General features: G+C 56.2%; 6 protein-coding genes across 6 annotated transcripts; 4 read left to right on the top strand and 2 right to left on the bottom strand.

Annotated features, from left to right (window-relative positions):
* Positions 1 to 854: 854 nt before the first annotated feature.
* Positions 855 to 7,542, bottom strand: LOC124770375 (neuroblast differentiation-associated protein AHNAK-like). The gene is made up of 2 exons (XM_047249205.1): positions 7,379 to 7,542; positions 855 to 7,248 (listed from the first exon to the last, which is right to left on the bottom strand). Exons 1-2 carry the CDS (start codon positions 7,540 to 7,542, stop codon positions 855 to 857), a joined length of 6,558 nt encoding a protein of 2,185 aa, XP_047105161.1.
* A 17-nt stretch (positions 7,543 to 7,559) lies between these two features.
* On the top strand, positions 7,560 to 7,991 carry LOC124770374 (coiled-coil domain-containing protein 70-like). The gene has a single exon (XM_047249204.1). The coding sequence runs from the start codon at positions 7,560 to 7,562 to the stop codon at positions 7,989 to 7,991; it is 432 nt and encodes a 143-aa protein (XP_047105160.1).
* Positions 7,992 to 8,014: 23 nt separating this feature from the next.
* LOC124770373 lies at positions 8,015 to 8,453 on the top strand. Its single transcript, XM_047249203.1, has 2 exons — positions 8,015 to 8,071; positions 8,124 to 8,453. Exons 1-2 carry the CDS (start codon positions 8,015 to 8,017, stop codon positions 8,451 to 8,453), a joined length of 387 nt encoding a protein of 128 aa, XP_047105159.1.
* A 5,495-nt stretch (positions 8,454 to 13,948) lies between these two features.
* On the bottom strand, positions 13,949 to 15,829 carry LOC124770372 (proline-rich extensin-like protein EPR1). Its single transcript, XM_047249202.1, has one exon. It carries the CDS (start codon positions 15,827 to 15,829, stop codon positions 13,949 to 13,951), a length of 1,881 nt encoding a protein of 626 aa, XP_047105158.1.
* Positions 15,830 to 15,860: 31 nt separating this feature from the next.
* LOC124770370 (chitinase-like protein PB1E7.04c) lies at positions 15,861 to 17,816 on the top strand. The gene is made up of 5 exons (XM_047249201.1): positions 15,861 to 16,085; positions 16,180 to 16,719; positions 16,768 to 17,009; positions 17,094 to 17,597; positions 17,666 to 17,816. The coding sequence occupies exons 1-5, from the start codon at positions 15,861 to 15,863 to the stop codon at positions 17,814 to 17,816; spliced, it is 1,662 nt and encodes a 553-aa protein (XP_047105157.1).
* A 2,662-nt stretch (positions 17,817 to 20,478) lies between these two features.
* Positions 20,479 to 20,917, top strand: LOC124770369. The gene is made up of 2 exons (XM_047249200.1): positions 20,479 to 20,535; positions 20,588 to 20,917. The coding sequence occupies exons 1-2, from the start codon at positions 20,479 to 20,481 to the stop codon at positions 20,915 to 20,917; spliced, it is 387 nt and encodes a 128-aa protein (XP_047105156.1).
* Positions 20,918 to 23,010: the final 2,093 nt, after the last annotated feature.

Raw genomic sequence — 23,010 nt, 5'->3', positions numbered from 1 at the left:
GTGTCGACGTCAGTGCAGGAGGCATCTGCATCAGGATGGGAGGCGTCCAAGTCAGTGAAGGAGACATCTGCATCAGGATGGGAGGCGTCCAAGTCAGTGCAGGAGGCATCTGCATCAGGATGGGAGGTGTCCAACACAGTGCAGGAGGCATCTGCATCAGGATGGAAGGCATCGAAGTCAGTGATGGGTTCATCTGCATCAGGATGGGAGGTGTCCAACTCAGTGCAGTAGGCATCTGCATCAGGATGGGAGGCGTCCAACTCAGTGCAGGAGGCATCTGCATCAGAATGGGAGGTGTCCAAGTCAGTGCAGAAGGCATCTGCATCAGTATGGGAGGCATCCAAATCAGTGCAGGAGGCATCTGCATAAGGATGGGAGGCGTCCAAGTCAGTGCAGGAGGCATCTGCATCAGGATGGGAGGCATCCAAGTAAGTTAAGGAGGCACCTGCATCAGGATGGGAGGCATCGAAGTCAGTGAAGGGTTCATCTGCATCAGGATGGGAGGCGTCCAAATCAGTGCAGGAGGCATCTGCATCAGGATGGGAGGTGTCCAACTCAGTGCAGGAGGCATCTGCATCAGGATGGGAGGCGTCCAAGTCAGTGAAGGAGACATCTGCATCAGGATGGGAGATGTCCACGTCAGTGCAGGAGGCATCTGCATCAGGATGGGAGGCGTCCAAGTCAGTGAAGGAGGCATCTGCATCAGGATGGGAGGCGTCCAAGTCAGTGAAGGAGGCATCTGCATCAGGATGGGAGGTGTCCAACTCAGTGCAGGAGGCATCTGCATCAGGATGAGAGGCGTCCAAGTCAGTGAAGGAGGCATCTGCATCTGGATGGGAGGTGTCCAAGTCAGTTCAGGAGGCATCTGCATCAGGAAGGGAGGCATCCAAGTAAGTTAAGGAGGCATCTGCATCAGGATGGGAGGCGTCCAAGTCAGTGCAGGAGGCATCTGCATCAGGATGGGAGGTGTCCAACTCAGTGCAGGAGGCATCTGCATCAGGATGGGAGGCGTCCAACTCAGTGCAGGAGGCATCTGCATCAGAATGGGAGGTGTCCAAGTCAGTGCAGCAGACATCAGCATCAGTATGGGAGGTGTCCAAGTCAGTACAGAAGGCATCTGCGTCAAGGTGGGAGGCACCCAAGCTGGTGCAGGAGGCATCTGCATCAGGATGGGAGGCATCCAAGTCAGTGAAGGAGGCATGTGCATCAGGATGGTAGGCGTCCAAGTCAGTGAAGGAGGCATCTGCATCAGGATGGGAGGCGTACAAGTCAGTGCAGGAGGCATCTGCATCAGGATGGGAGGTGTCCAACTCAGTGCAGGAGGCATCCGCATCAGGCTGGGAGGCGTCCAAGTCAGTGCAGGAGGCATCTGCATCAGGATGGGAGGTTTCCACGTCAGTGCAGGAGGCATCTGCATCAGGATGGGAGGCGTCCAAGTCAGTGAAGGAGGCATCTGCATCAGGATGGGAGGCGTCCAAGTCAGTGCAGGAGGCATCTGCATCAGGATGGGAGGTGTCCAACTCAGTGCAGGAGGCATCTGCATCAGGATGGGAGGCGTCCAACTCACTGCAGGAGGCATCTGCATCAGGATGGGAGGTGTCCAAGTCAGTGCAGCAGGCATCTGCATCAGTATGGGAGGCATCCAAATCAGTGCAGGAGGCATCTGCATCAGGATGGGAGGTGTCCAACTCAGTGCAGGAGGCATCTGCATCAGGATGGGAGGCATCCAAGTCAGTGAAGGAGGCATCTGCATCAGGATGGGAGGCGTCCAACTCAGTGAAGGAGGCATCTGCATCAGGATGGGAGGTGTCCAACTCAGTGCAGGAGGCATCTGCATCAGGATGGGAGGCGTCCAACTCAGTGCAGGAGGCATCTGCATCAGAGTGGGAGGTGTCCAAGTCAGTGCAGCAGGCATCTGCATCAGTATGGGAGGCATCCAAATCAGTGCAGGAGGCATCTGCATCAGGATGGGAGGCGTCCAAGTCAGTGCAGGAGGCATCTGCATCAGGATGGGAGGCATCCAAGTAAGTTAAGGAGGCACCTGCATCAGGATGGGAGGCATCGAAGTCAGTGAAGGGTTCATCTGCATCAGGATGGGAGGTGTGCAAGTCAGTGCAGGAGGCATCTGCATCTGGATGGGAGGTGTCGACGTCAGTGCAGGAGGCATCTGCATCAGGGTGGGAGGCGTCCAAGTCAGTGAAGGAGACATCTGCATCAGGATGGGAGCCGTCCAAGTCAGTGCAGGAGGCATCTGCATCAGGATGGGAGGTGTCCAACTCAGTGCAGGAGGCATCTGCATCTGGATGGAAGGCATCGAAGTCAGTGATGGGTTCATCTGCATCAGGATGGGAGGTGTCCAACTCAGTGCAGTAGGCATCTGCATCAGGATGGGAGGCGTCCAACTCAGTGCAGGAGGCATCTGCATCAGAATGGGAGGTGTCCAAGTCAGTGCAGAAGGCATCTGCATCAGTATGGGAGGCATCCAAATCAGTGCAGGAGGCATCTGCATCAGGATGGGAGGCGTCCAAGTCAGTGCAGGAGGCATCTGCATCAGGATGGGAGGCATCCAAGTAAGTTAAGGAGGCACCTGCATCAGGATGGGAGGCATCGAAGTCAGTGAAGGGTTCATCTGCATCAGGATGGGAGGCGTCCAAATCAGTGCAGGAGGCATCTGCATCAGGATGGGAGGTGTCCAACTCAGTGCAGGAGGCATCTGCATCAGGATGGGAGGCGTCCAAGTCAGTGAAGGAGACATCTGCGTCAGGATGGGAGATGTCCACGTCAGTGCAGGAGGCATCTGCATCAGGATGGGAGGCGTCCAAGTCAGTGAAGGAGGCATCTGCATCAGGATGGGAGGCGTCCAAGTCAGTGCAGGAGGCATCTGCATCAGGATGGGAGGTGTCCAACTCAGTGCAGGAGGCATCTGCATCAGGATGGGAGGCGTCCAACTCAGTGCACGAGGCATCTGCATCAGGATGGGTGGTGTCCAAGTCAGTGTAGCAGGCATCTGCATCACTATGGGAGGCGCCCAAATCAGTGCAGGAGGCATCTGCATCAGGATGGGAGGTGTCCAACTCAGTGCAGGAGGCATCTGCATCAGGATGGGAGGCGTCCAAGTCAGTGAAGGAGGCATCTGCATCAGGATGGGAGGTGTCCAAGTCAGTGCAGGATGCATCTGCATCAGGATGGGAGGCATCCAAGTAAGTTAAGGAGGCATCTGCATCAGGATGGGAGGTGTCCAAGTCAGTGGAGGAGGCATTAGCATCAGGATGGGAGGCGTCCAAGTCAGTGCAGGAGGCATCTGCATCAGGATGGGAGGTGTCCAACTCAGTGCAGGAGGCATCTGCATCAGGATGGGAGGCGTCCAAGTCAGTGAAGGAGACATCTGCATCAGGATGGGAGGCGTCCAACTCAGTGAAGGAGGCATCTGCATCAGGATGGGAGGTGTCCAACTCAGTGCAGGAGGCATCTGCATCAGGATGGGAGGTGTCCAAGTCAGTGCAGCAGGCATCTGCATCAGTATGGGAGGCATCCAAATCAGTGCAGGAGGTATCTGCATTAGGATGGGAGGCGTCCAAGTCAGTGCAGGAGGCATCTGCATCAGGATGGGAGGCATCCAAGTAATTTAAGGAGGCACCTGCATCAGGATGGGAGGCATCGAAGTCAGTGAAGGGTTCATCTGCATCAGGATGGGAGGTGTCCAAGTCAGTGCAGGAGGCATCTGCATCTGGATGGGAGGTGTCGACGTCAGTGCAGGAGGCTTCTGCATCAGGATGGGAGGCGTCCAAGTCAGTGAAGGAGACATCTGCATCATAATGGGAGGCGTCCAAGTCAGTGCAGGAGGCATCTGCATCAGGATGGGAGGTGTCCAACTCAGTGCAGGAGGCATCTGCATCAGGATGGAAGGCATCGAAGTCAGTGATGGGTTCATCTGCATCAGGATGGGAGGTGTCCAACTCAGTGCAGTAGGCATCTGCATCAGGATGGGAGGCGTCCAACTCAGTGCAGGAGGCATCTGCATCAGAATGGGAGGTGTCCAAGTCAGTGCAGAAGGCATCTGCATCAGTATGGGAGGCATCCAAATCAGTGCAGGACGCATCTGCATCAGGATGGGAGGCGTCCAAGTCAGTGCAGGAGGCATCTGCATCAGGATGGGAGGCATCCAAGTAAGTTAAGGAGGCACCTGCATCAGGATGGGAGGCATCGAAGTCAGTGAAGGGTTCATCTGCATCAGGATGGGAGGCGTCCAAATCAGTGCAGGAGGCATCTGCATCAGGATGGGAGGTGTCCAACTCAGTGCAGGAGGCATCTGCATCAGGATGGGAGGCGTCCAAGTCAGTGAAGGAGACATCTGCGTCAGGATGGGAGATGTCCACGTCAGTGCAGGAGGCATCTGCATCAGGATGGGAGGCGTCCAAGTCAGTGAAGGAGGCATCTGCATCAGGATATGACGCGTCCAAGTCAGTGCAGGAGGCATCTGCATCAGGCTGGGAGGTGTCCAACTCAGTGCAGGAGGCATCTGCATCAGGATGGGAGGCGTCCAACTCAGTGCACGAGGCATCTGCATCAGGATGGGAGATGTCCAAGTCAGTGTAGCAGGCATCTGCATCAGTATGGGAGGCGTCCAAATCAGTGCAGGAGGCATCTGCATCAGGATGGATGGTGTCCAACTCAGTGCAGGAGGCATCTGCATCAGGATGGGAGGCGTCCAAGTCAGTGAAGGAGGCATCTGCATCAGGATGGGAGGTGTCCAAGTCAGTGCAGGATGCATCTGCATCAGGATGGGAGGCATCCAAGTAAGTTAAGGAGGCATCTGCATCAGGGTGGGAGGTGTCCAAGTCAGTGAAGGAGGCATCAGCATCAGGATGGGAGGCGTCGAAGTCAGTGCAGGAGGCATCTGCATCAGGATGGGAGGTGTCCACCTCAGTGCAGGAGGCATCTGCATCAGGATGGGAGGCGTCCAAGTCAGTGAAGGAGACATCTGCATCAGGATGGGAGATGTCCACGTCAGTGCAGGAGGCATCTGCATCAGGATGGGAGGCGTCCAAGTCAGTGAAGGAGGCATCTGCATCAGGATGGGAGGCGTCCAAGTCTGTGCAGGAGGCATCTGCATCAGGATGGGAGGTGTCCAACTCAGTGCAGGAGGCATCTGCATCAGGATGGGAGGCGTCCAAGTCAGTGAAGGAGGCATCTGCATCTGGATGGGAGGTGTCCAAGTCAGTGCAGGAGGCATCTGCATCAGGAAGGGAGGCATCCAAGTAAGTTAAGGAGGCATCTGCATCAGGATGGGAGGCGTCCAAGTCAGTGCAGGAGGCATCTGCATCAGGATGGGAGGTGTCCAACTCAGTGCAGGAGGCATCTGCATCAGGATGGGAGGCGTCCAACTCAGTGCAGGAGGCATCTGCATCAGAATGGGAGGTGTCCAAGTCAGTGCAGCAGACAGCTGCATCAGTATGGGAGGTGTCCAAGTCAGTACAGAAGGCATCTGTGTCAAGGTGGGAGGCACCCAAGCTGGTGCAGGAGGCATCTGCATCAGGATGGGAGGCATCCAAGTCAGTGAAGGAGGCATGTGCATCAGGATGGGAGGCGTCCAAGTCAGTGAAGGAGGCATCTGCATCAGGATGGGAGGCGTCCAAGTCAGTGCAGGAGGCATCTGCATCAGGATGGGAGGTGTCCAACTCAGTGCAGGAGGCATCTGCATCAGGATGGGAGGCGTCCAAGTCAGTGAAGGAGACATCTGCATCAGGATGGGAGGTGTCCACGTCAGTGCAGGAGGCATCTGCATCAGGATGGGAGGCGTCCAAGTCAGTGAAGGAGGCATCTGCATCAGGATGGGAGGCGTCCAAGTCAGTGCAGGAGGCATCTGCATCAGGATGGGAGGTGTGCAACTCAGTGCAGGAGGCATCTGCATCAGGATGGGAGGCGTCCAACTCACTGCAGGAGGCATCTGCATCAGGATGGGAGGTGTCCAAGTCAGTGCAGCAGGCATCTGCATCAGTATGGGAGGCGTCCAAATCAGTGCAGGAGGCATCTGCATCAGGATGGGAGGTGTCCAACTCAGTGCAGGAGGCATCTGCATCAGGATGGGAGGCGTCCAAGTCAGTGAAGGAGGCATCTGCATCAGGATGGGAGGTGTCCAAGTCAGTGCAGGAGGCATCTGCATCAGGATGGGAGGCATCCAAGTAAGTTAAGGAGGCATCTGCATCAGGATGGGTGGCGTCCAAGTCAGTGAAGGAGGCATCTGCATCAGGATGGGAGGCGTCCAACTCCATGCAGGAGGCATCTGCATCAGGATGGGAGGCGTCCAACTCAGTGCAGGAGGCATCTGCATCAGGATGGGAGGCGTCCAAGTCAGTGCAGGAGGCATCTGCATCAGGATGGGAGGCATCCAAGTAAGTTAAGGAGGCACCTGCATCAGGATGGGAGGCATCGAAGTCAGTGAAGGGTTCATCTGCATCAGGATGGGAGGTGTCCAAGTCAGTGCAGGAGGCATCTGCATCTGGATGGGAGGTGTCGACGTCAGTGCAGGAGGCATCTGCATCAGGATGGGAGGCGTCCAAGTCAGTGAAGGAGACATCTGCATCAGGATGGGAGGCGTCCAAGTCAGTGCAGGAGGCATCTGCATCAGGATGGGAGGTGTCCAACTCAGTGCAGGAGGCATCTGCATCAGGATGGAAGGCATCGAAGTCAGTGATGGGTTCATCTGCATCAGGATGGGAGGTGTCCAACTCAGTGCAGTAGGCATCTGCATCAGGATGGGAGGCGTCCAACTCAGTGCAGGAGGCATCTGCATCAGAATGGGAGGTGTCCAAGTCAGTGCAGAAGGCATCTGCATCAGTATGGGAGGCATCCAAGTCAGTGCAGGAGGCTTCTGCATCAGGATGGGAGGCATCCAAGTAAGTTAAGGAGGCACCTGCATCAGGATGGGAGGCATCGAAGTCTGCGAAGGGTTCATCTGCATCAGGATGGGAGGCGTCCAAATCAGTGCAGGAGGCATCTGCATCAGGATGGGAGGTGTCCAACTCAGTGCAGGAGGCATCTGCATCAGGATGGGAGGCGTCCAAGTCAGTGAAGGAGACATCTGCGTCAGGATGGGAGATGTCCACGTCAGTGCAGGAGGCATCTGCATCAGGATGGGAGGCGTCCAAGTCAGTGAAGGAGGCATCTGCATCAGGATGGGAGGCGTCCAAATCAGTGCAGGAGGCATCTGCATCAGGATGGGAGGTGTCCAACTCAGTGCAGGACAATCTGCATCAGGATGGGAGGTGTCCAACTCAGTGCACGAGGCATCTGCATCAGGATGGGAGGCGTCCAAGTCAGTGCAGGAGGCATCTGCATCAGGATGGGAGGCATCCAAGTAAGTTAAGGAGGCACCTGCATCAGGATGGGAGGCGTCGAAGTCAGTGAAGGGTTCATCTGCATCAGGATGGGAGGCGTCCAAATCAGTGCAGGAGGCATCTGCATCAGGATGGGAGGTGTCCAACTCAGTGCAGGAGGCATCTGCATCAGGATTGGAGGCGTCCAAGTCAGTGAAGGAGACATCTGCGTCAGGATGGGAGATGTCCACGTCAGTGCAGGAGGCATCTGCATCAGGATGGGAGGCGTCCAAGTCAGTGAAGGAGGCATCTGCATCAGGATGGGAGGCGTCCAAGTCAGTGCAGGAGGCATCTGCATCAGGATGGGAGGTGTCCAACTCAGTGCAGGAGGCATCTGCATCAGGATGGGAGGCGTCCAACTCAGTGCACGAGGCATCTGCATCAGGATGGGAGGTGTCCAAGTCAGTGAAGCAGGCATCTGCATCAGTATGCGAGGCGTCCAAATCAGTGCAGGAGGCATCTGCATCAGGATGGGAGGTGTCCAACTCAGTGCAGGAGGCATCTGCATCAGGATGGGAGGCGTCCAAGTCAGTGAAGGAGGCATCTGCATCAGGATGGGAGGTGTCCAAGTCAGTGCAGGATGCATCTGCATCAGGATGGGAGGCATCCAAGTAAGTTAAGGAGGCATCTGCATCAGGATGGGAGGTGTCCAAGTCAGTGGAGGAGGCATCAGCATCAGGATGGGAGGCGTCCAAGTCAGTGCAGGAGGCATCTGCATCAGGATGGGAGGTATCCAACTCAGTGCAGGAGGCATCTGCATCAGAATGGGAGGCGTCCAAGTCAGTGAAGGAGACATCTGCATCAGGATGGGAGGCGTCCAACTCAGTGAAGGAGGCATCTGCATCAGGATGGGAGGTGTCCAACTCAGTGCAGGAGGCATCTGCATCAGGATGGGAGGCGTACAACTCAGTGCAGGAGGCATCTGCATCAGAGTGGGAGGTGTCCAAGTCAGTGCAGCAGGCATCTGCATCAGTATGGGAGGCATCCAAATCAGTGCAGGAGGCATCTGCATTAGGATGGGAGGCGTCCAAGTCAGTGCAGGAGACATCTGCATCAGGATGGGAGGCATCCAAGTAAGTTAAGGAGGCACCTGCATCAGGATGGGAGGCATCGAAGTCAGTGAAGGGTTCATCTGCATCAGGATGGGAGGTGTCCAAGTCAGTGCAGGAGGCATCTGCATCTGGATGGGAGGTGTCGACGTCAGTGCAGGAGGCATCTGCATCAGGATGGGAGGCGTCCAAGTCAGTGAAGGAGACATCTGCATCAGGATGGGAGGCGTCCAAGTCAGTGCAGGAGGCATCTGCATCAGGATGGGAGGTGTCCAACTCAGTGCAGGAGGCATCTGCATCAGGATGGAAGGCATCGAAGTCAGTGATGGGTTCATCTGCATCAGGATGGGAGGTGTCCAACTCAGTGCAGTAGGCATCTGCATCAGGATGGGAGGCGTCCAACTCAGTGCAGGAGGCATCTGCATCAGAATGGGAGGTGTCCAAGTCAGTGCAGAAGGCATCTGCATCAGTGTGGGAGGCATCCAAATCAGTGCAGGAGGCATCTGCATCAGGATGGGAGGCGTCCAAGTCAGTGCAGGAGGCATCTGCATCAGGATGGGAGGCATCCAAGTAAGTTAAGGAGGCACCTGCACCAGGATGGGAGGCATCGAAGTCAGGAAGGGTTCATCTGCATCAGGATGGGAGGCGTCCAAATCAGTGCAGGAGGCGTCTGCATCAGGATGGGAGGTGTCCAACTCAGTGCAGGAGGCATCTGCATCAGGATGGGAGGCGTCTAAGTCAGTGAAGGAGACATCTGCGTCAGGATGGGAGATGTCCACGTCAGTGCAGGAGGCATCTGCATCAGGATGGGAGGCGTCCAAGTCAGTGAAGGAGGCATCTGCATCAGGATGGGACACGTCCAAGTCAGTGCAGGAGGCATCTGCATCAGGATGGGAGGTGTCCAACTCAGTGCAGGAGGCATCTGCATCAGGATGGGAGGTGCCCAACACAGTGCAGGAGGCATCTGCATCAGGATGGGAGGTGAACAAGTCAGTGAAGGAGGCATCTGCATCAGGATGGGACGCATCCACATCAGTGCAGGAGGCATCTGCATCAGTATGGGAGGTGTGCAAGTCAGTGCAGGAGGCATCTGCATCAGGATGGGAGGCGTCCAAGTTAGTGCAGGAGGCATCTGCATCAGGATGGGAGGTGTCCAACTCAGTGCAGGAGGCATGTGCATCAGGATGGGAGGCATCCAAGTCAGTGAAGGAGGCATCTGCATCAGGATGGGAGGCGTCCAAGTCAGTGCAGGAGGCATCTGCATCAGGATGGGAGATGTCCAAGTCAGTGAAGAGGCATCTGCATCAGGATGGGAGGCGTCCAAGTTAGTGCAGGAGGCATCTGCATCAGGATGGGAGGTGTCCAACTCAGTGCAGGAGGCATCTGCATCAGGATGGGAGGCGTCCAAGTCAGTGAAGGAGGCATCTGCATCAGGATGGGAGGCGTCCAAGTCAGTGCAGGAGGCATCTGCATCAGTATGGGAGGCGTCCAACTCAGTGCAGGAGGCATCTGCATCAGGATGGGAGGCATCCAAGTAAGTTAAGGAGGCATCTGCATCAGGATGGGAGGTGTCCAAGTCTGTGCAGGAGGCATCTGCATCAGGATGAGAGGTGTCCAAGTCAGTGAAGAGGCATCTGCATCAGGATCGGAGGCGTCCAAGTCAGTGCAGGAGGCATCTGCATCAGGATGGGAGGCGTCCAAGTCAGTGCAGGAGGCATCTGCATCAGGATGGCAGGCATCCAAGTCAGTACAGGAGGCATCTGCATTATGATGGGAAGTGTCCTAGTCAGTGCAGGAGGCATCTGCATTAGGATGAGAGGTGTCCTAGTCAGTGCAGAAGGCATCTGCGTCAAGGTGGGTGGCTTCCGAGTTGGTGCAGGAGGCATTTGCGTCAGTGTGGGAGGCACCCGAGTTGGTGTAGGAGGTGTCTGTGTAGGGATGGAAGGCACCCGTGTTGCTGCAGAAAGCTCTGTGTCAGGGTGGGAGGTGTGTGTGTCATTGCAGTAGGCATATTCATCAGGGTAAGAGGTGCCTGTGTCGGTGAAGGAGGCAAGTACATCAGGACGGGAGGCACCCATGTCAGTACAGGAGGCATTGCGTCACGGTGGGAGGTGCCCGTGTCAGTGCAGGAAGTATTTGCATCAGGATGGGAGGCGTCCAACTCAGTGCAGGAGGCATCTGCATCAGAATTGGAGGTGTCCAAGTCAGTGCAGCAGGCATCTGCATCAGTATGGGAGGTGTCCAAGTCAGTACAGAAGGCATCTGCGTCAAGGTGGTAGGCACCCAAGCTGGTGCAGGAGGCATCTGCATCAGGATGGGAGGTGTCCAAGTCAGTGAAGGAGGCATCTGCATCAGGATGGGAGGTGTCCAAGTCACTGCAGGAGGCATCTGCATCAGGATGGGAGGTGTCCAAGTCAGTGAAGGAGGCATCTGCATCAGGATGGGAGGCATCCACGTCAGTGCAGGAGGCATCTGCATCAGTATGGGAGGTGTGCAAGTCAGTGCAGGAGGCATCTGCTTCAGGATGGGAGGCGTCCAAGTTAGTGCAGGAGGCATCTGCATCAGGATGGGAGGTGTCCAACTCAGTGCAGGAGGCATCTGCATCAGGATGGGAGGCGTCCAAGTCAGTGAAGGAGGCATCTGCATCAGGATGGGAGGCGTCCAAGTCAGTGCAGGAGGCATCTGCATCAGGATGGGAGATGTCCAAGTCAGTGAAGAGGCATCTGCATCAGGATGGGAGGCGTCCAACTCAGTGCAGGAGGCATCTGCATCAGGATGGGAGGTGTCCAACACAGTGCAGGAGGCATCTGCATCAGGATGGGAGGTGTCCAAGTCAGTGAAGGAGGCATCTGCATCAGGATGGGAGGCATCCACATCAGTGCAGGAGGCATCTGCATCAGTATGGGAGGTGTGCAAGTCAGTGCAGGAGGCATCTGCATCAGGATGGGAGGCATCCAATTTAGTGCAGGAGGCATCTGCATCAGGATGGGAGGTGTCCAACTCAGTGCAGGAGGCATCTGCATCAGGATGGGAGGCGTCCAAGTCAGTGAAGGAGGCATCTGCATCAGGATGGGAGGCGTCCAAGTCAGTGCAGGAGGCATCTGCATCGGTATGGGAGGCGTCCAACTCAGTGCAGGAGGCATCTGCATCAGGATGGGAGGCATCCAAGTAAGTTAAGGAGGCATCTGCATCAGGATGGGTGGTGTCCAAGTCTGTGCAGGAGGCATCTGCATCAGGATGGGAGGCGTCCAAGTCAGTGAAGGAGGCATCTGCATCAGGATGGGAGGTGTCCAAGTCAGTGCAGGAGGCATCTGCATCAGGATGGGAGGCATCCAAGTAAGTTAAGGAGGCATCTGCATCAGGATGCGAGGCGTCCAAGTCAGTGAAGGAGGCATCTGCATCAGGATGGGAGGCGGCCAAGTCAGTGCAGGAGGCATCTGCATCAGGATGGGAGGTGTCCAACTCAGTGCATGAGGTATCTGCATCAGGATGGGAGGCGTCCAACTCAGTGCAGGAGGCATCTGCATCAGAATTGGAGGTGTCCAAGTCAGTGCAGCAGGCATCTGCATCAGTATGGGAGGTGTCCAAGTCAGTACAGAAGGCATCTGCGTCAAGGTGGTAGGCACCCAAGCTGGTGCAGGAGGCATCTGCATCAGGATGGGAGGTGTCCAAGTCAGTGAAGGAGGCATCTGCATCAGGATGGGAGGTGTCCAAGTCACTGCAGGAGGCATCTGCATCAGGATGGGAGGTGTCCAAGTCAGTGAAGGAGGCATCTGCATCAGGATGGGAGGCATCCACGTCAGTGCAGGAGGCATCTGCATCAGTATGGGAGGTGTGCAAGTCAGTGCAGGAGGCATCTGCTTCAGGATGGGAGGCGTCCAAGTTAGTGCAGGAGGCATCTGCATCAGGATGGGAGGTGTCCAACTCAGTGCAGGAGGCATCTGCATCAGGATGGGAGGCGTCCAAGTCAGTGAAGGAGGCATCTGCATCAGGATGGGAGGCGTCCAAGTCAGTGCAGGAGGCATCTGCATCAGGATGGGAGATGTCCAAGTCAGTGAAGAGGCATCTGCATCAGGATGGGAGGCGTCCAACTCAGTGCAGGAGGCATCTGCATCAGGATGGGAGGTGTCCAACACAGTGCAGGAGGCATCTGCATCAGGATGGGAGGTGTCCAAGTCAGTGAAGGAGGCATCTGCATCAGGATGGGAGGCATCCACATCAGTGCAGGAGGCATCTGCATCAGTATGGGAGGTGTGCAAGTCAGTGCAGGAGGCATCTGCATCAGGATGGGAGGCATCCAATTTAGTGCAGGAGGCATCTGCATCAGGATGGGAGGTGTCCAACTCAGTGCAGGAGGCATCTGCATCAGGATGGGAGGCGTCCAAGTCAGTGAAGGAGGCATCTGCATCAGGATGGGAGGCGTCCAAGTCAGTGCAGGAGGCATCTGCATCGGTATGGGAGGCGTCCAACTCAGTGCAGGAGGCATCTGCATCAGGATGGGAGGCATCCAAGTAAGTTAAGGAGGCATCTGCATCAGGATGGGTGGTGTCCAAGTCTGTGCAGGAGGCATCTGCATCAGGATGGGAGGCGTCCAAGTCAGTGAAGGAGGCATCTGCATCAGGATGGGAGGTGTCCAAGTCAGTGCAGGAGGCATCTGCATCAGGATGGGAGGCATCCAAGTAAGTTAAGGAGGCATCTGCATCAGGATGCGAGGCGTCCAAGTCAGTGAAGGAGGCATCTGCATCAGGATGGGAGGCGGCCAAGTCAGTGCAGGAGGCATCTGCATCAGGATGGGAGGTGTCCAACTCAGTGCATGAGGTATCTGCATCAGGATGGGAGGCGTCCAACTCAGTGCAGGAGGCATCTGCATCAGAATGGGAGGTGTCCAAGTCAGTGCAGCAGGCATCTGCATCAGGATGGGAGGTGTCCAAGTCAGTGAAGAGGCATCTGCATCAGGATGGGAGGGATCCAAGTCAGTGCAGGAGGCATCTGCATCAGGATGGGAGGCGTCCAAGTCAGTGCAGGAGGCATCTGCATCAGGATGGCAGGCGTCCAAGTCAGTACAGGAGGCATCTGCATTATGATGGGAAGTGTCCTAGTCAGTGCTGAAGGCATCTGCATCAGGATGGGAGGTGTCCAAGTCAGTGAAGTCAGTGAAGGCATCAGGATGGGAGGCGTCCAAGTCAGTGCAGGAGGCATCTGCATCAGGATGGGAGGTGTCCAACTCACTGCAGGAGGCATCTGCATCAGGATGGGAGGCGTCCAACTCAGTGCAGGAGGCATCTGCATCAGGATGGGAGGTGTCCAAGTCAGTGCAGCAGGCATCTTCATCAGTATGGGAGGCGTCCAAATCAGTGCAGGAGGCATCTGCATCAGGATGGGAGGCGTCCAACTCAGTGCAGGAGGCATCTGCATCAGGATGGGAGGCGTCCAAGTCAGTGAAGGAGGCATCTGCATCAGGATGGGAGGTGTCCAAGTCAGTGCAGGAGGCATCTGCATCAGGATGGGAGGCATCCAAGTAAGTTAAGGAGGCATCTGCATCAGGATGCGAGGCGTCCAAGTCAGTGAAGGAGGCATCTGCATCAGGATGGGAGGCGGCCAAGTCAGTGCAGGAGGCATCTGCATCAGGATGGGAGGTGTCCAACTCAGTGCATGAGGTATCTGCATCAGGATGGGAGGCGTCCAACTCAGTGCAGGAGGCATCTGCATCAGAATGGGAGGTGTCCAAGTCAGTGCAGCAGGCATCTGCATCAGTATGGGAGGTGTCCAAGTCAGTACAGAAGGCATCTGCGTCAAGGTGGGAGGCACCCAAGCTGGTGCAGGAGGCATCTGCATCAGGATGGGAGGCGTCCAAGTCAGTGAAGGAGGCATCTGCATCAGGATGGGAGGCGTCCAAGTCAGTGACGGAGGCATCTGCATGAGGATGGGAGGCGTCCAAGTCAGTGCAGGAGGCATTTGCATCAGGATGGGAGGTGTCCAACTCAGTGCAGGAGGCATCTGCATCAGGATGGGAGGCGTCCAACTCAGTGCAGGAGGCATCTGCATCAGTATGGGAGGCGTCCAAATCAGTGCAGGAGGCATCTGCATCAGGATGGGAGGTGTCCAACTCAGTGCAGGAGGCATCTGCATCAGGATGGGAGGCGTCCAAGTCAGTGAAGGAGGCATCTGCATCAGGATGGGAGGTGTCCAACTCAGTGCAGGAGGCATCTGCATCAGGATGGGAGGCGTCCAACTCAGTGTAGGAGGCATCTGCATCAGGATGGGAGGCGTCCAAGTCAGTGAAGGAGGCATCTGCATCAGGATGGGAGGCGTCCAAGTCAGTGCAGGAGCCATCTGCATCAGGATGGGAGGTGTCCAACTCAGTGCAGGAGGCATCTGCATCAGGATGGGAGGCGTCCAAATCAGTGCAGGAGGCATCTGCATCAGGATGGGAGATGTCCAAGTCAGTGCAGCAGGCATCTGCATCAGTGTGGGAGGCGTCCAAATCAGTGCAGGAGGCATCTGCATCAAGATGGGAGGCGTCCAACTCAGTGCAGGAGGCATCTGCATCAGGATGGGAGACGTCCAAGTCAGTGAAGGAGGCATCTGCATCAGGATGGGAGGTGTCCAAGTCAGTGCAGGAGGCATCTGCATCAGGATGGGAGGCATCCAAGTAAGTGAAGGAGGCATCTGCATCAGGATGGGAGGCGTCCAAGTCAGTGATTGAGGCATCTGCATCAGGATGGGAGGCGTCCAAGTCAGTGCAGGAGGCATCTGCATCAGGATGGGAGGTGTCCAACTCAGTGCAGGAAGCATCTGCGTCAGGATGAGAGGCGTCCAACTCAGTGCAGGAGGCATCTGCATCAGAATGGGAGGTGTCCAAGTCAGTGCAGCAGGCATCTGCATCAGTATGGGAGGTGTCCAAGTCAGTACAGAAGGCATCTGCGTGAAGGTGGGAGGCACCCAAGCTGGTGCAGGAGGCATCTGCATTAGGATGGGAGGCGTCCAAGTCAGTGAAGGAGGCATCTGCATTAGGATGGGAGGCGTCCAAGTCAGTGAAGGAGGCATCTGCATCAGGATGGGAGGCGTCCAAGTCAGTGCAGGAGGCATCCGTATCAGGATGGGAGGTGTCCAACTCAGTGCAGGAGGCATCTGCATCAGGATGGGAGGCGTCCAACTCAGTGCAGGAGGCATCTGCATCGGGATGGGAGGTGTCCAAGTCAGTGCAGCAGGCATCTGCATCAGTATGGGAGGCGTCCAACTCAGTGCAGGAGGCATCGGCATCAGGATGGGATGTGTCCAACTCAGTGCAGGAGGCATCTGCATCAGGATGGGAGGCGTCCAAGTCAGTGAAGGAGGCATCTGCATCAGGATGGGAGGTGTCCAAGTCAGTGCAGGAGGCATCTGCATCAGGAAGGGAGGCATCCAAGTAAGTTAAGGAGGCATCTGCATCAGGATGGGAGGCGTCCAAGTCAGTGAAGGAGGCACCTGCATCAGGATGGGAGGCGTCCAAGTCAGTGCAGGAGGCATCTGCATCAGCATGGGAGGTGTCCAACTCAGTGCAGGAGGCATCTGCATCAGGATGGGAGGCGTCCAAGTCAGTGAAGGACGCATCTGCATCTGGATGGGAGGTGTCCAAGTCAGTGCAGGAGGCATCTGCATCAGGAAGGGAGGCATCCAAGTAAGTTAAGGAGGCATCTGCATCAGGATGGGAGGCGTCCAAGTCAGTGCAGGAGGCATCTGCATCAGGATGGGAGGTGTCCAACTCAGTGCAGGAGGCATCTGCATTAGGATGGGAGGCGTCCAACTCAGTGCAGGAGGCATCTGCATCAGAATGGGAGGTGTCCAAGTCAGTGCAGCAGACATCTGCATCAGTATGGGAGGTGTCCAAGTCAGTACAGAAGGCATCTGCGTCAAGGTGGGAGGCACCCAAGCTGGTGCAGGAGGCATCTGCATCAGGATGGGAGGCATCCAAGTCTGTGAAGGAGGCATGTGCATCAGGATGGGAGGCGTCCAAGTCAGTGAAGGAGGCATCTGCATCAGGATGGGAGGCGTCCAAGTCAGTGCAGGAGGCATCTGCATCAGGATGGGAGGTGTCCAACTCAGTGCAGGAGGCATCTGCATCAGGATGGGAGGCGTCCAAGTCAGTGAAGGAGACATCTGCATCAGGATGGGAGGTGTCCACGTCAGTGCAGGAGGCATCTGCATCAGGATGGGAGGCGTCCAAGTCAGTGAAGGAGGCATCTGCATCAGGATTGGAGACGTCCAAGTCAGTGCAGGAGGCATCTGCATCAGGATGGAAGGTGTCCAACTCAGTGCAGGAGGCATCTGCATCAGGATGAGAGGCGTCCAACTCACTGCAGGAGGCATCTGCATCAGGATGGGAGGTGTCCAAGTCAGTGCAGCAGGCATCTGCATCAGTATGGGAGGGGTCCAAATCAGTGCAAGAGGCATCTGCATCAGGATGGGAGGTGTCCAACTCAGTGCAGGAGGCATCTGCATCAGGATGGGAGGCGTCCAAGTCAGTGAAGGAGGCATCTGCATCAGGATGGGAGGTGTCCAAGTCAGTGCAGGAGGCATCTGCATCAGGATGGGAGGCATCCAAGTAAGTTAAGGAGGCATCTGCATCAGGATGGGAGGCGTCCAAGTCAGTGAAGGAGGCATCTGCATCAGGATGGGAGGCGTCCAGCTCAGTGCAGGAGGCATCTGCATCAGGATGGGAGGCGTCCAACTCAGTGCAGGAGGAATCTGCATCAGAATGGGAGGTGTCCAAGTCAGTGCAGGAGGCATCTGCATCAGTATGGGAGGCATCCAAATCAGTGCAGGAGGCATCTGCATCAGTATGGGAGGCGTCCAAGTCAGTGCAGGAGGCATCTGCATCTGGATGGGAGGCGTCCAAGTCAGTGAAGGAGGCATCTGCATCAGGATGGGAGTCGTCCAAGTCACTGAAGGAGGCATCTGCATCAGGATGGGAGGTGTCCAACTCAGTGCAGGAGGCATCTGCATCAGAATGGGAGGCGTCCAACTCAGTGCAGGAGGCATCTGCATCAGAGTGGGAGGTGTCCAAGTCAGTGCAGCAGGCATCTGCATCAGTATGGGAGGCATCCAAATCAGTGCAGGAGGCATCTGCATCAGGATGGGAGGCGTCCAAGTCAGTGCAGGAGGCATCTGCATCAGGATGGGAGGCATCCAAGTAAGTTAAGGAGGCACCTGCATCAGGATGGGAGGCATCGAAGTCAGTGAAGGGTTCATCTGCATCAGGATGGGAGGTGTCCAAGTCAGTGCAGGAGGCATCTGCATCTGGATGGGAGGTGTCGACGTCAGTGCAGGAGGCATCTGCATCAAGATGGGAGGCATCCAAGTCAGTTCAGGAGGCATCTGCATCAGGAAGGGAGGCATCCAAGTAAGTTAAGGAGGCATCTGCATCAGGATGGGAGGCGTCCAAGTCAGTGCAGGAGGCATCTGCATCAGGATGGGAGGTGTCCAACTCAGTGCAGGAGGCATCTGCATAAGGATGGGAGGCGTCCAAGTCAGTGCAGGAGGCATCTGCATCAGGATGGGAGGTGTCCAACTCAGTGCAGGAGGCATCTGCATCAGGATGGGAGGCGTCCAAGTCAGTGAAGGAGACATCTGCGTCAGGATGGGAGATGTCCACGTCAGTGCAGGAGGCATCTGCATCAGGATGGGAGGCGTCCAAGTCAGTGAAGGAGGCATCTGCATCAGGATGGGAGGCGTCCAAGTCAGTGCAGGAGGCATCTGCGTCAGGATGGGAGGTGTCCAACTCAGTGCAGGAGGCATCTGCATCAGGATGGGAGGCGTCCAACTCAGTGCACGAGGCATCTGCATCAGGATGGGAGGTGTCCAAGTCAGTGTAGCAGGCATCTGCATCAGTATGGGAGGCGTCCAAATCAGTGCAGGAGGCATCTGCATCAGGATGGGAGGTGTCCAACTCAGTGCAGGAGGCATCTGCATCAAGATGGGAGGCGTCCAAGTCAGTGAAGGAGGCATCTGCATCAGGATGGGAGGTGTCCAAGTCAGTGCAGGATGCATCTGCATCAGGATGGGAGGCATCCAAGTAAGTTAAGGAGGCATCTGCATCAGGATGGGAGGTGTCCAAGTCAGTGGAGGAGGCATTAGCATCAGGATGGGAGGCGTCCAAGTCAGTGCAGGAGGCATCTGCATCAGGATGGGAGGTGTCCAACTCAGTGCAGGAGGCATCTGCATCAGGATGGGAGGCGTCCAAGTCAGTGAAGGAGACATCTGCATCAGGATGGGAGGCGTCCAACTCAGTGAAGGAGGCATCTGCATCACGATGGGAGGTGTCCAACTCAGTGCAGGAGGCATCTGCATCAGGATGGGAGGCGTCCAACTCAGTGCAGGAGGCATCTGCATCAGGATGGGAGGCGTCCAAGTCAGTGCAGGAGGCATCTGCATCAGGATGGGAGGCATCCAAGTAAGTTAAGGAGGCACCTGCATCAGGATGGGAGGCATCGAAGTCAGTGAAGGGTTCATCTGCATCAGGATGGGAGGTGTCCAAGTCAGTGCAGGAGGCATCTGCATCTGGATGGGAGGTGTCGACGTCAGTGCAGGAGGCATCTGCATCAGGATGGGAGGCGTCCAAGTCAGTGAAGGAGACATCTGCATCAGGATGGGAGGCGTCCAAGTCAGTGCAGGAGGCATCTGCATCAGGATGGGAGGTGTCCAACTCAGTGCAGGAGGCATCTGCATCAGGATGGAAGGCATCGAAGTCAGTGATGGGTTCATCTGCATCAGGATGGGAGGTGTCCAACTCAGTGCAGTAGGCATCTGCATCAGGATGGGAGGCGTCCAACTCAGTGCAGGAGGCATCTGCATCAGAATGGGAGGTGTCCAAGTCAGTGCAGAAGGCATCTGCATCAGTATGGGAGGCATCCAAGTCAGTGCAGGAGGCTTCTGCATCAGGATGGGAGGCATCCAAGTAAGTTAAGGAGGCACCTGCATCAGGATGGGAGGCATCGAAGTCTGCGAAGGGTTCATCTGCATCAGGATGGGAGGCGTCCAAATCAGTGCAGGAGGCATCTGCATCAGGATGGGAGGTGTCCAACTCAGTGCAGGAGGCATCTGCATCAGGATGGGAGGCGTCCAAGTCAGTGAAGGAGACATCTGCGTCAGGATGGGAGATGTCCACGTCAGTGCAGGAGGCATCTGCATCAGGATGGGAGGCGTCCAAGTCAGTGAAGGAGGCATCTGCATCAGGATGGGAGGCGTCCAAATCAGTGCAGGAGGCATCTGCATCAGGATGGGAGGTGTCCAACTCAGTGCAGGACAATCTGCATCAGGATGGGAGGTGTCCAACTCAGTGCACGAGGCATCTGCATCAGGATGGGAGGCGTCCAAGTCAGTGCAGGAGGCATCTGCATCAGGATGGGAGGCATCCAAGTAAGTTAAGGAGGCACCTGCATCAGGATGGGAGGCGTCGAAGTCAGTGAAGGGTTCATCTGCATCAGGATGGGAGGCGTCCAAATCAGTGCAGGAGGCATCTGCATCAGGATGGGAGGTGTCCAACTCAGTGCAGGAGGCATCTGCATCAGGATGGGAGGCGTCCAAGTCAGTGAAGGAGACATCTGCGTCAGGATGGGAGATGTCCACGTCAGTGCAGGAGGCATCTGCATCAGGATGGGAGGCGTCCAAGTCAGTGAAGGAGGCATCTGCATCAGGATGGGAGGCGTCCAAGTCAGTGCAGGAGGCATCTGCATCAGGATGGGAGGTGTCCAACTCAGTGCAGAGGCATCTGCATCAGGATGGGAGGCGTCCAACTCAGTGCACGAGGCATCTGCATCAGGATGGGAGGTGTCCAAGTCAGTGAAGCAGGCATCTGCATCAGTATGCGAGGCGTCCAAATCAGTGCAGGAGGCATCTGCATCAGGATGGGAGGTGTCCAACTCAGTGCAGGAGGCATCTGCATCAGGATGGGAGGCGTCCAAGTCAGTGAAGGAGGCATCTGCATCAGGATGGGAGGTGTCCAAGTCAGTGCAGGATGCATCTGCATCAGGATGGGAGGCATCCAAGTAAGTTAAGGAGGCATCTGCATCAGGATGGGAGGTGTCCAAGTCAGTGGAGGAGGCATCAGCATCAGGATGGGAGGCGTCCAAGTCAGTGCAGGAGGCATCTGCATCAGGATGGGAGGTATCCAACTCAGTGCAGGAGGCATCTGCATCAGAATGGGAGGCGTCCAAGTCAGTGAAGGAGACATCTGCATCAGGATGGGAGGCGTCCAACTCAGTGAAGGAGGCATCTGCATCAGGATGGGAGGTGTCCAACTCAGTGCAGGAGGCATCTGCATCAGGATGGGAGGCGTACAACTCAGTGCAGGAGGCATCTGCATCAGAGTGGGAGGTGTCCAAGTCAGTGCAGCAGGCATCTGCATCAGTATGGGAGGCATCCAAATCAGTGCAGGAGGCATCTGCATTAGGATGGGAGGCGTCCAAGTCAGTGCAGGAGGCATCTGCATCAGGATGGGAGGCATCCAAGTAAGTTAAGGAGGCACCTGCATCAGGATGGGAGGCATCGAAGTCAGTGAAGGGTTCATCTGCATCAGGATGGGAGGTGTCCAAGTCAGTGCAGGAGGCATCTGCATCTGGATGGGAGGTGTCGACGTCAGTGCAGGAGGCATCTGCATCAGGATGGGAGGCGTCCAAGTCAGTGAAGGAGACATCTGCATCAGGATGGGAGGCGTCCAAGTCAGTGCAGGAAGCATCTGCATCAGGATGGGAGGTGTCCAACTCAGTGCAGGAGGCATCTGCATCAGGATGGAAGGCATCGAAGTCAGTGATGGGTTCATCTGCATCAGGATGGGAGGTGTCCAACTCAGTGCAGTAGGCATCTGCATCAGGATGGGAGGCGTCCAACTCAGTGCAGGAGGCATCTGCATCAGAATGGGAGGTGTCCAAGTCAGTGCAGAAGGCATCTGCATCAGTGTGGGAGGCATCCAAATCAGTGCAGGAGGCATCTGCATCGGGATGGGAGGCGTCCAAGTCAGTGCAGGAGGCATCTGCATCAGGATGGGAGGCATCCAAGTAAGTTAAGGAGGCACCTGCACCAGGATGGGAGGCATCGAAGTCAGGAAGGGTTCATCTGCATCAGGATGGGAGGCGTCCAAATCAGTGCAGGAGGCATCTGCATCAGGATGGGAGGTGTCCAACTCAGTGCAGGAGGCATCTGCATCAGGATGGGAGGCGTCTAAGTCAGTGAAGGAGACATCTGCGTCAGGATGGGAGATGTCCACGTCAGTGCAGGAGGCATCTGCATCAGGATGGGAGGCGTCCAAGTCAGTGAAGGAGGCATCTGCATCAGGATGGGACACGTCCAAGTCAGTGCAGGAGGCATCTGCATCAGGATGGGAGGTGTCCAACTCAGTGCAGGAGGCATCTGCATCAGGATGGGAGGTGCCCAACACAGTGCAGGAGGCATCTGCATCAGGATGGGAGGTGAACAAGTCAGTGAAGGAGGCATCTGCATCAGGATGGGACGCATCCACATCAGTGCAGGAGGCATCTGCATCAGTATGGGAGGTGTGCAAGTCAGTGCAGGAGGCATCTGCATCAGGATGGGAGGCGTCCAAGTTAGTGCAGGAGGCATCTGCATCAGGATGGGAGGTGTCCAACTCAGTGCAGGAGGCATGTGCATCAGGATGGGAGGCATCCAAGTCAGTGAAGGAGGCATCTGCATCAGGATGGGAGGCGTCCAAGTCAGTGCAGGAGGCATCTGCATCAGGATGGGAGATGTCCAAGTCAGTGAAGAGGCATCTGCATCAGGATGGGAGGCGTCCAAGTTAGTGCAGGAGGCATCTGCATCAGGATGGGAGGTGTCCAACTCAGTGCAGGAGGCATCTGCATCAGGATGGGAGGCGTCCAAGTCAGTGAAGGAGGCATCTGCATCAGGATGGGAGGCGTCCAAGTCAGTGCAGGAGGCATCTGCATCAGTATGGGAGGCGTCCAACTCAGTGCAGGAGGCATCTGCATCAGGATGGGAGGCATCCAAGTAAGTTAAGGAGGCATCTGCATCAGGATGGGAGGTGTCCAAGTCTGTGCAGGAGGCATCTGCATCAGGATGAGAGGTGTCCAAGTCAGTGAAGAGGCATCTGCATCAGGATCGGAGGCGTCCAAGTCAGTGCAGGAGGCATCTGCATCAGGATGGGAGGCGTCCAAGTCAGTGCAGGAGGCATCTGCATCAGGATGGCAGGCATCCAAGTCAGTACAGGAGGCATCTGCATTATGATGGGAAGTGTCCTAGTCAGTGCAGGAGGCATCTGCATTAGGATGGGAGGTGTCCAACTCAGTGCAGGAGGCATCTGCATCAGGATGGAAGGCATCGAAGTCAGTGATGGGTTCATCTGCATCAGGATGGGAGGTGTCCAACTCAGTGCAGTAGGCATCTGCATCAGGATGGGAGGCGTCCAACTCAGTGCAGGAGGCATCTGCATCAGAATGGGAGGTGTCCAAGTCAGTGCAGAAGGCATCTGCATCAGTGTGGGAGGCATCCAAATCAGTGCAGGAGGCATCTGCATCGGGATGGGAGGCGTCCAAGTCAGTGCAGGAGGCATCTGCATCAGGATGGGAGGCATCCAA

This window comes from Schistocerca piceifrons, unplaced genomic scaffold (assembly GCF_021461385.2).
Source record: "Schistocerca piceifrons isolate TAMUIC-IGC-003096 unplaced genomic scaffold, iqSchPice1.1 HiC_scaffold_808, whole genome shotgun sequence".
In the NCBI taxonomy this organism is placed as follows: domain Eukaryota; kingdom Metazoa; phylum Arthropoda; class Insecta; order Orthoptera; family Acrididae; genus Schistocerca; species Schistocerca piceifrons.
The sequence above is the reverse complement of the archived record's forward strand: the minus strand, read 5'-3'. Positions and strand labels throughout refer to the sequence as shown.

Excerpts from the sequence above, each read along its gene's own strand:
- LOC124770374 (XM_047249204.1), top strand. The coding sequence starts at position 7,560 with ATGTCCACGTCAGTGCAGGAGGCATCTGCATCAGGATGGGAGGCGTCC.
- LOC124770372 (XM_047249202.1), bottom strand. The coding sequence starts at position 15,829 with ATGCCTCCCTTCCTGATGCAGATGCCTCCTGCACTGACTTGGACACCT.
- LOC124770369 (XM_047249200.1), top strand. The coding sequence starts at position 20,479 with ATGGGAGGTGTCCAAGTCAGTGGAGGAGGCATCAGCATCAGGATGGGA. Across the intron at positions 20,536-20,587 it reads TCAGGATGGGAGGCGTCCAA|GAGGCATCTGCATCAGAATG; the intron begins GTCAGTGCAGGA and ends AACTCAGTGCAG.
- LOC124770375 (XM_047249205.1), bottom strand. The coding sequence starts at position 7,542 with ATGTCTCCTTCACTGACTTGGACGCCTCCAATCCTGATGCAGATGCCT. Across the intron at positions 7,249-7,378 it reads TCGACGCCTCCCATCCTGAT|ATTGTCCTGCACTGAGTTGG; the intron begins GCAGGTGCCTCC and ends ATCCTGATGCAG.
- LOC124770373 (XM_047249203.1), top strand. The coding sequence starts at position 8,015 with ATGGGAGGTGTCCAAGTCAGTGGAGGAGGCATCAGCATCAGGATGGGA. Across the intron at positions 8,072-8,123 it reads TCAGGATGGGAGGCGTCCAA|GAGGCATCTGCATCAGAATG; the intron begins GTCAGTGCAGGA and ends AACTCAGTGCAG.
- LOC124770370 (XM_047249201.1), top strand. The coding sequence starts at position 15,861 with ATGGGAGGCGTCCAAGTCAGTGAAGGAGGCACCTGCATCAGGATGGGA. Across the intron at positions 16,086-16,179 it reads TCAGGAAGGGAGGCATCCAA|GAGGCATCTGCATTAGGATG; the intron begins GTAAGTTAAGGA and ends AACTCAGTGCAG. Across the intron at positions 16,720-16,767 it reads GATGGAAGGTGTCCAACTCA|GAGGCATCTGCATCAGGATG; the intron begins GTGCAGGAGGCA and ends AACTCACTGCAG.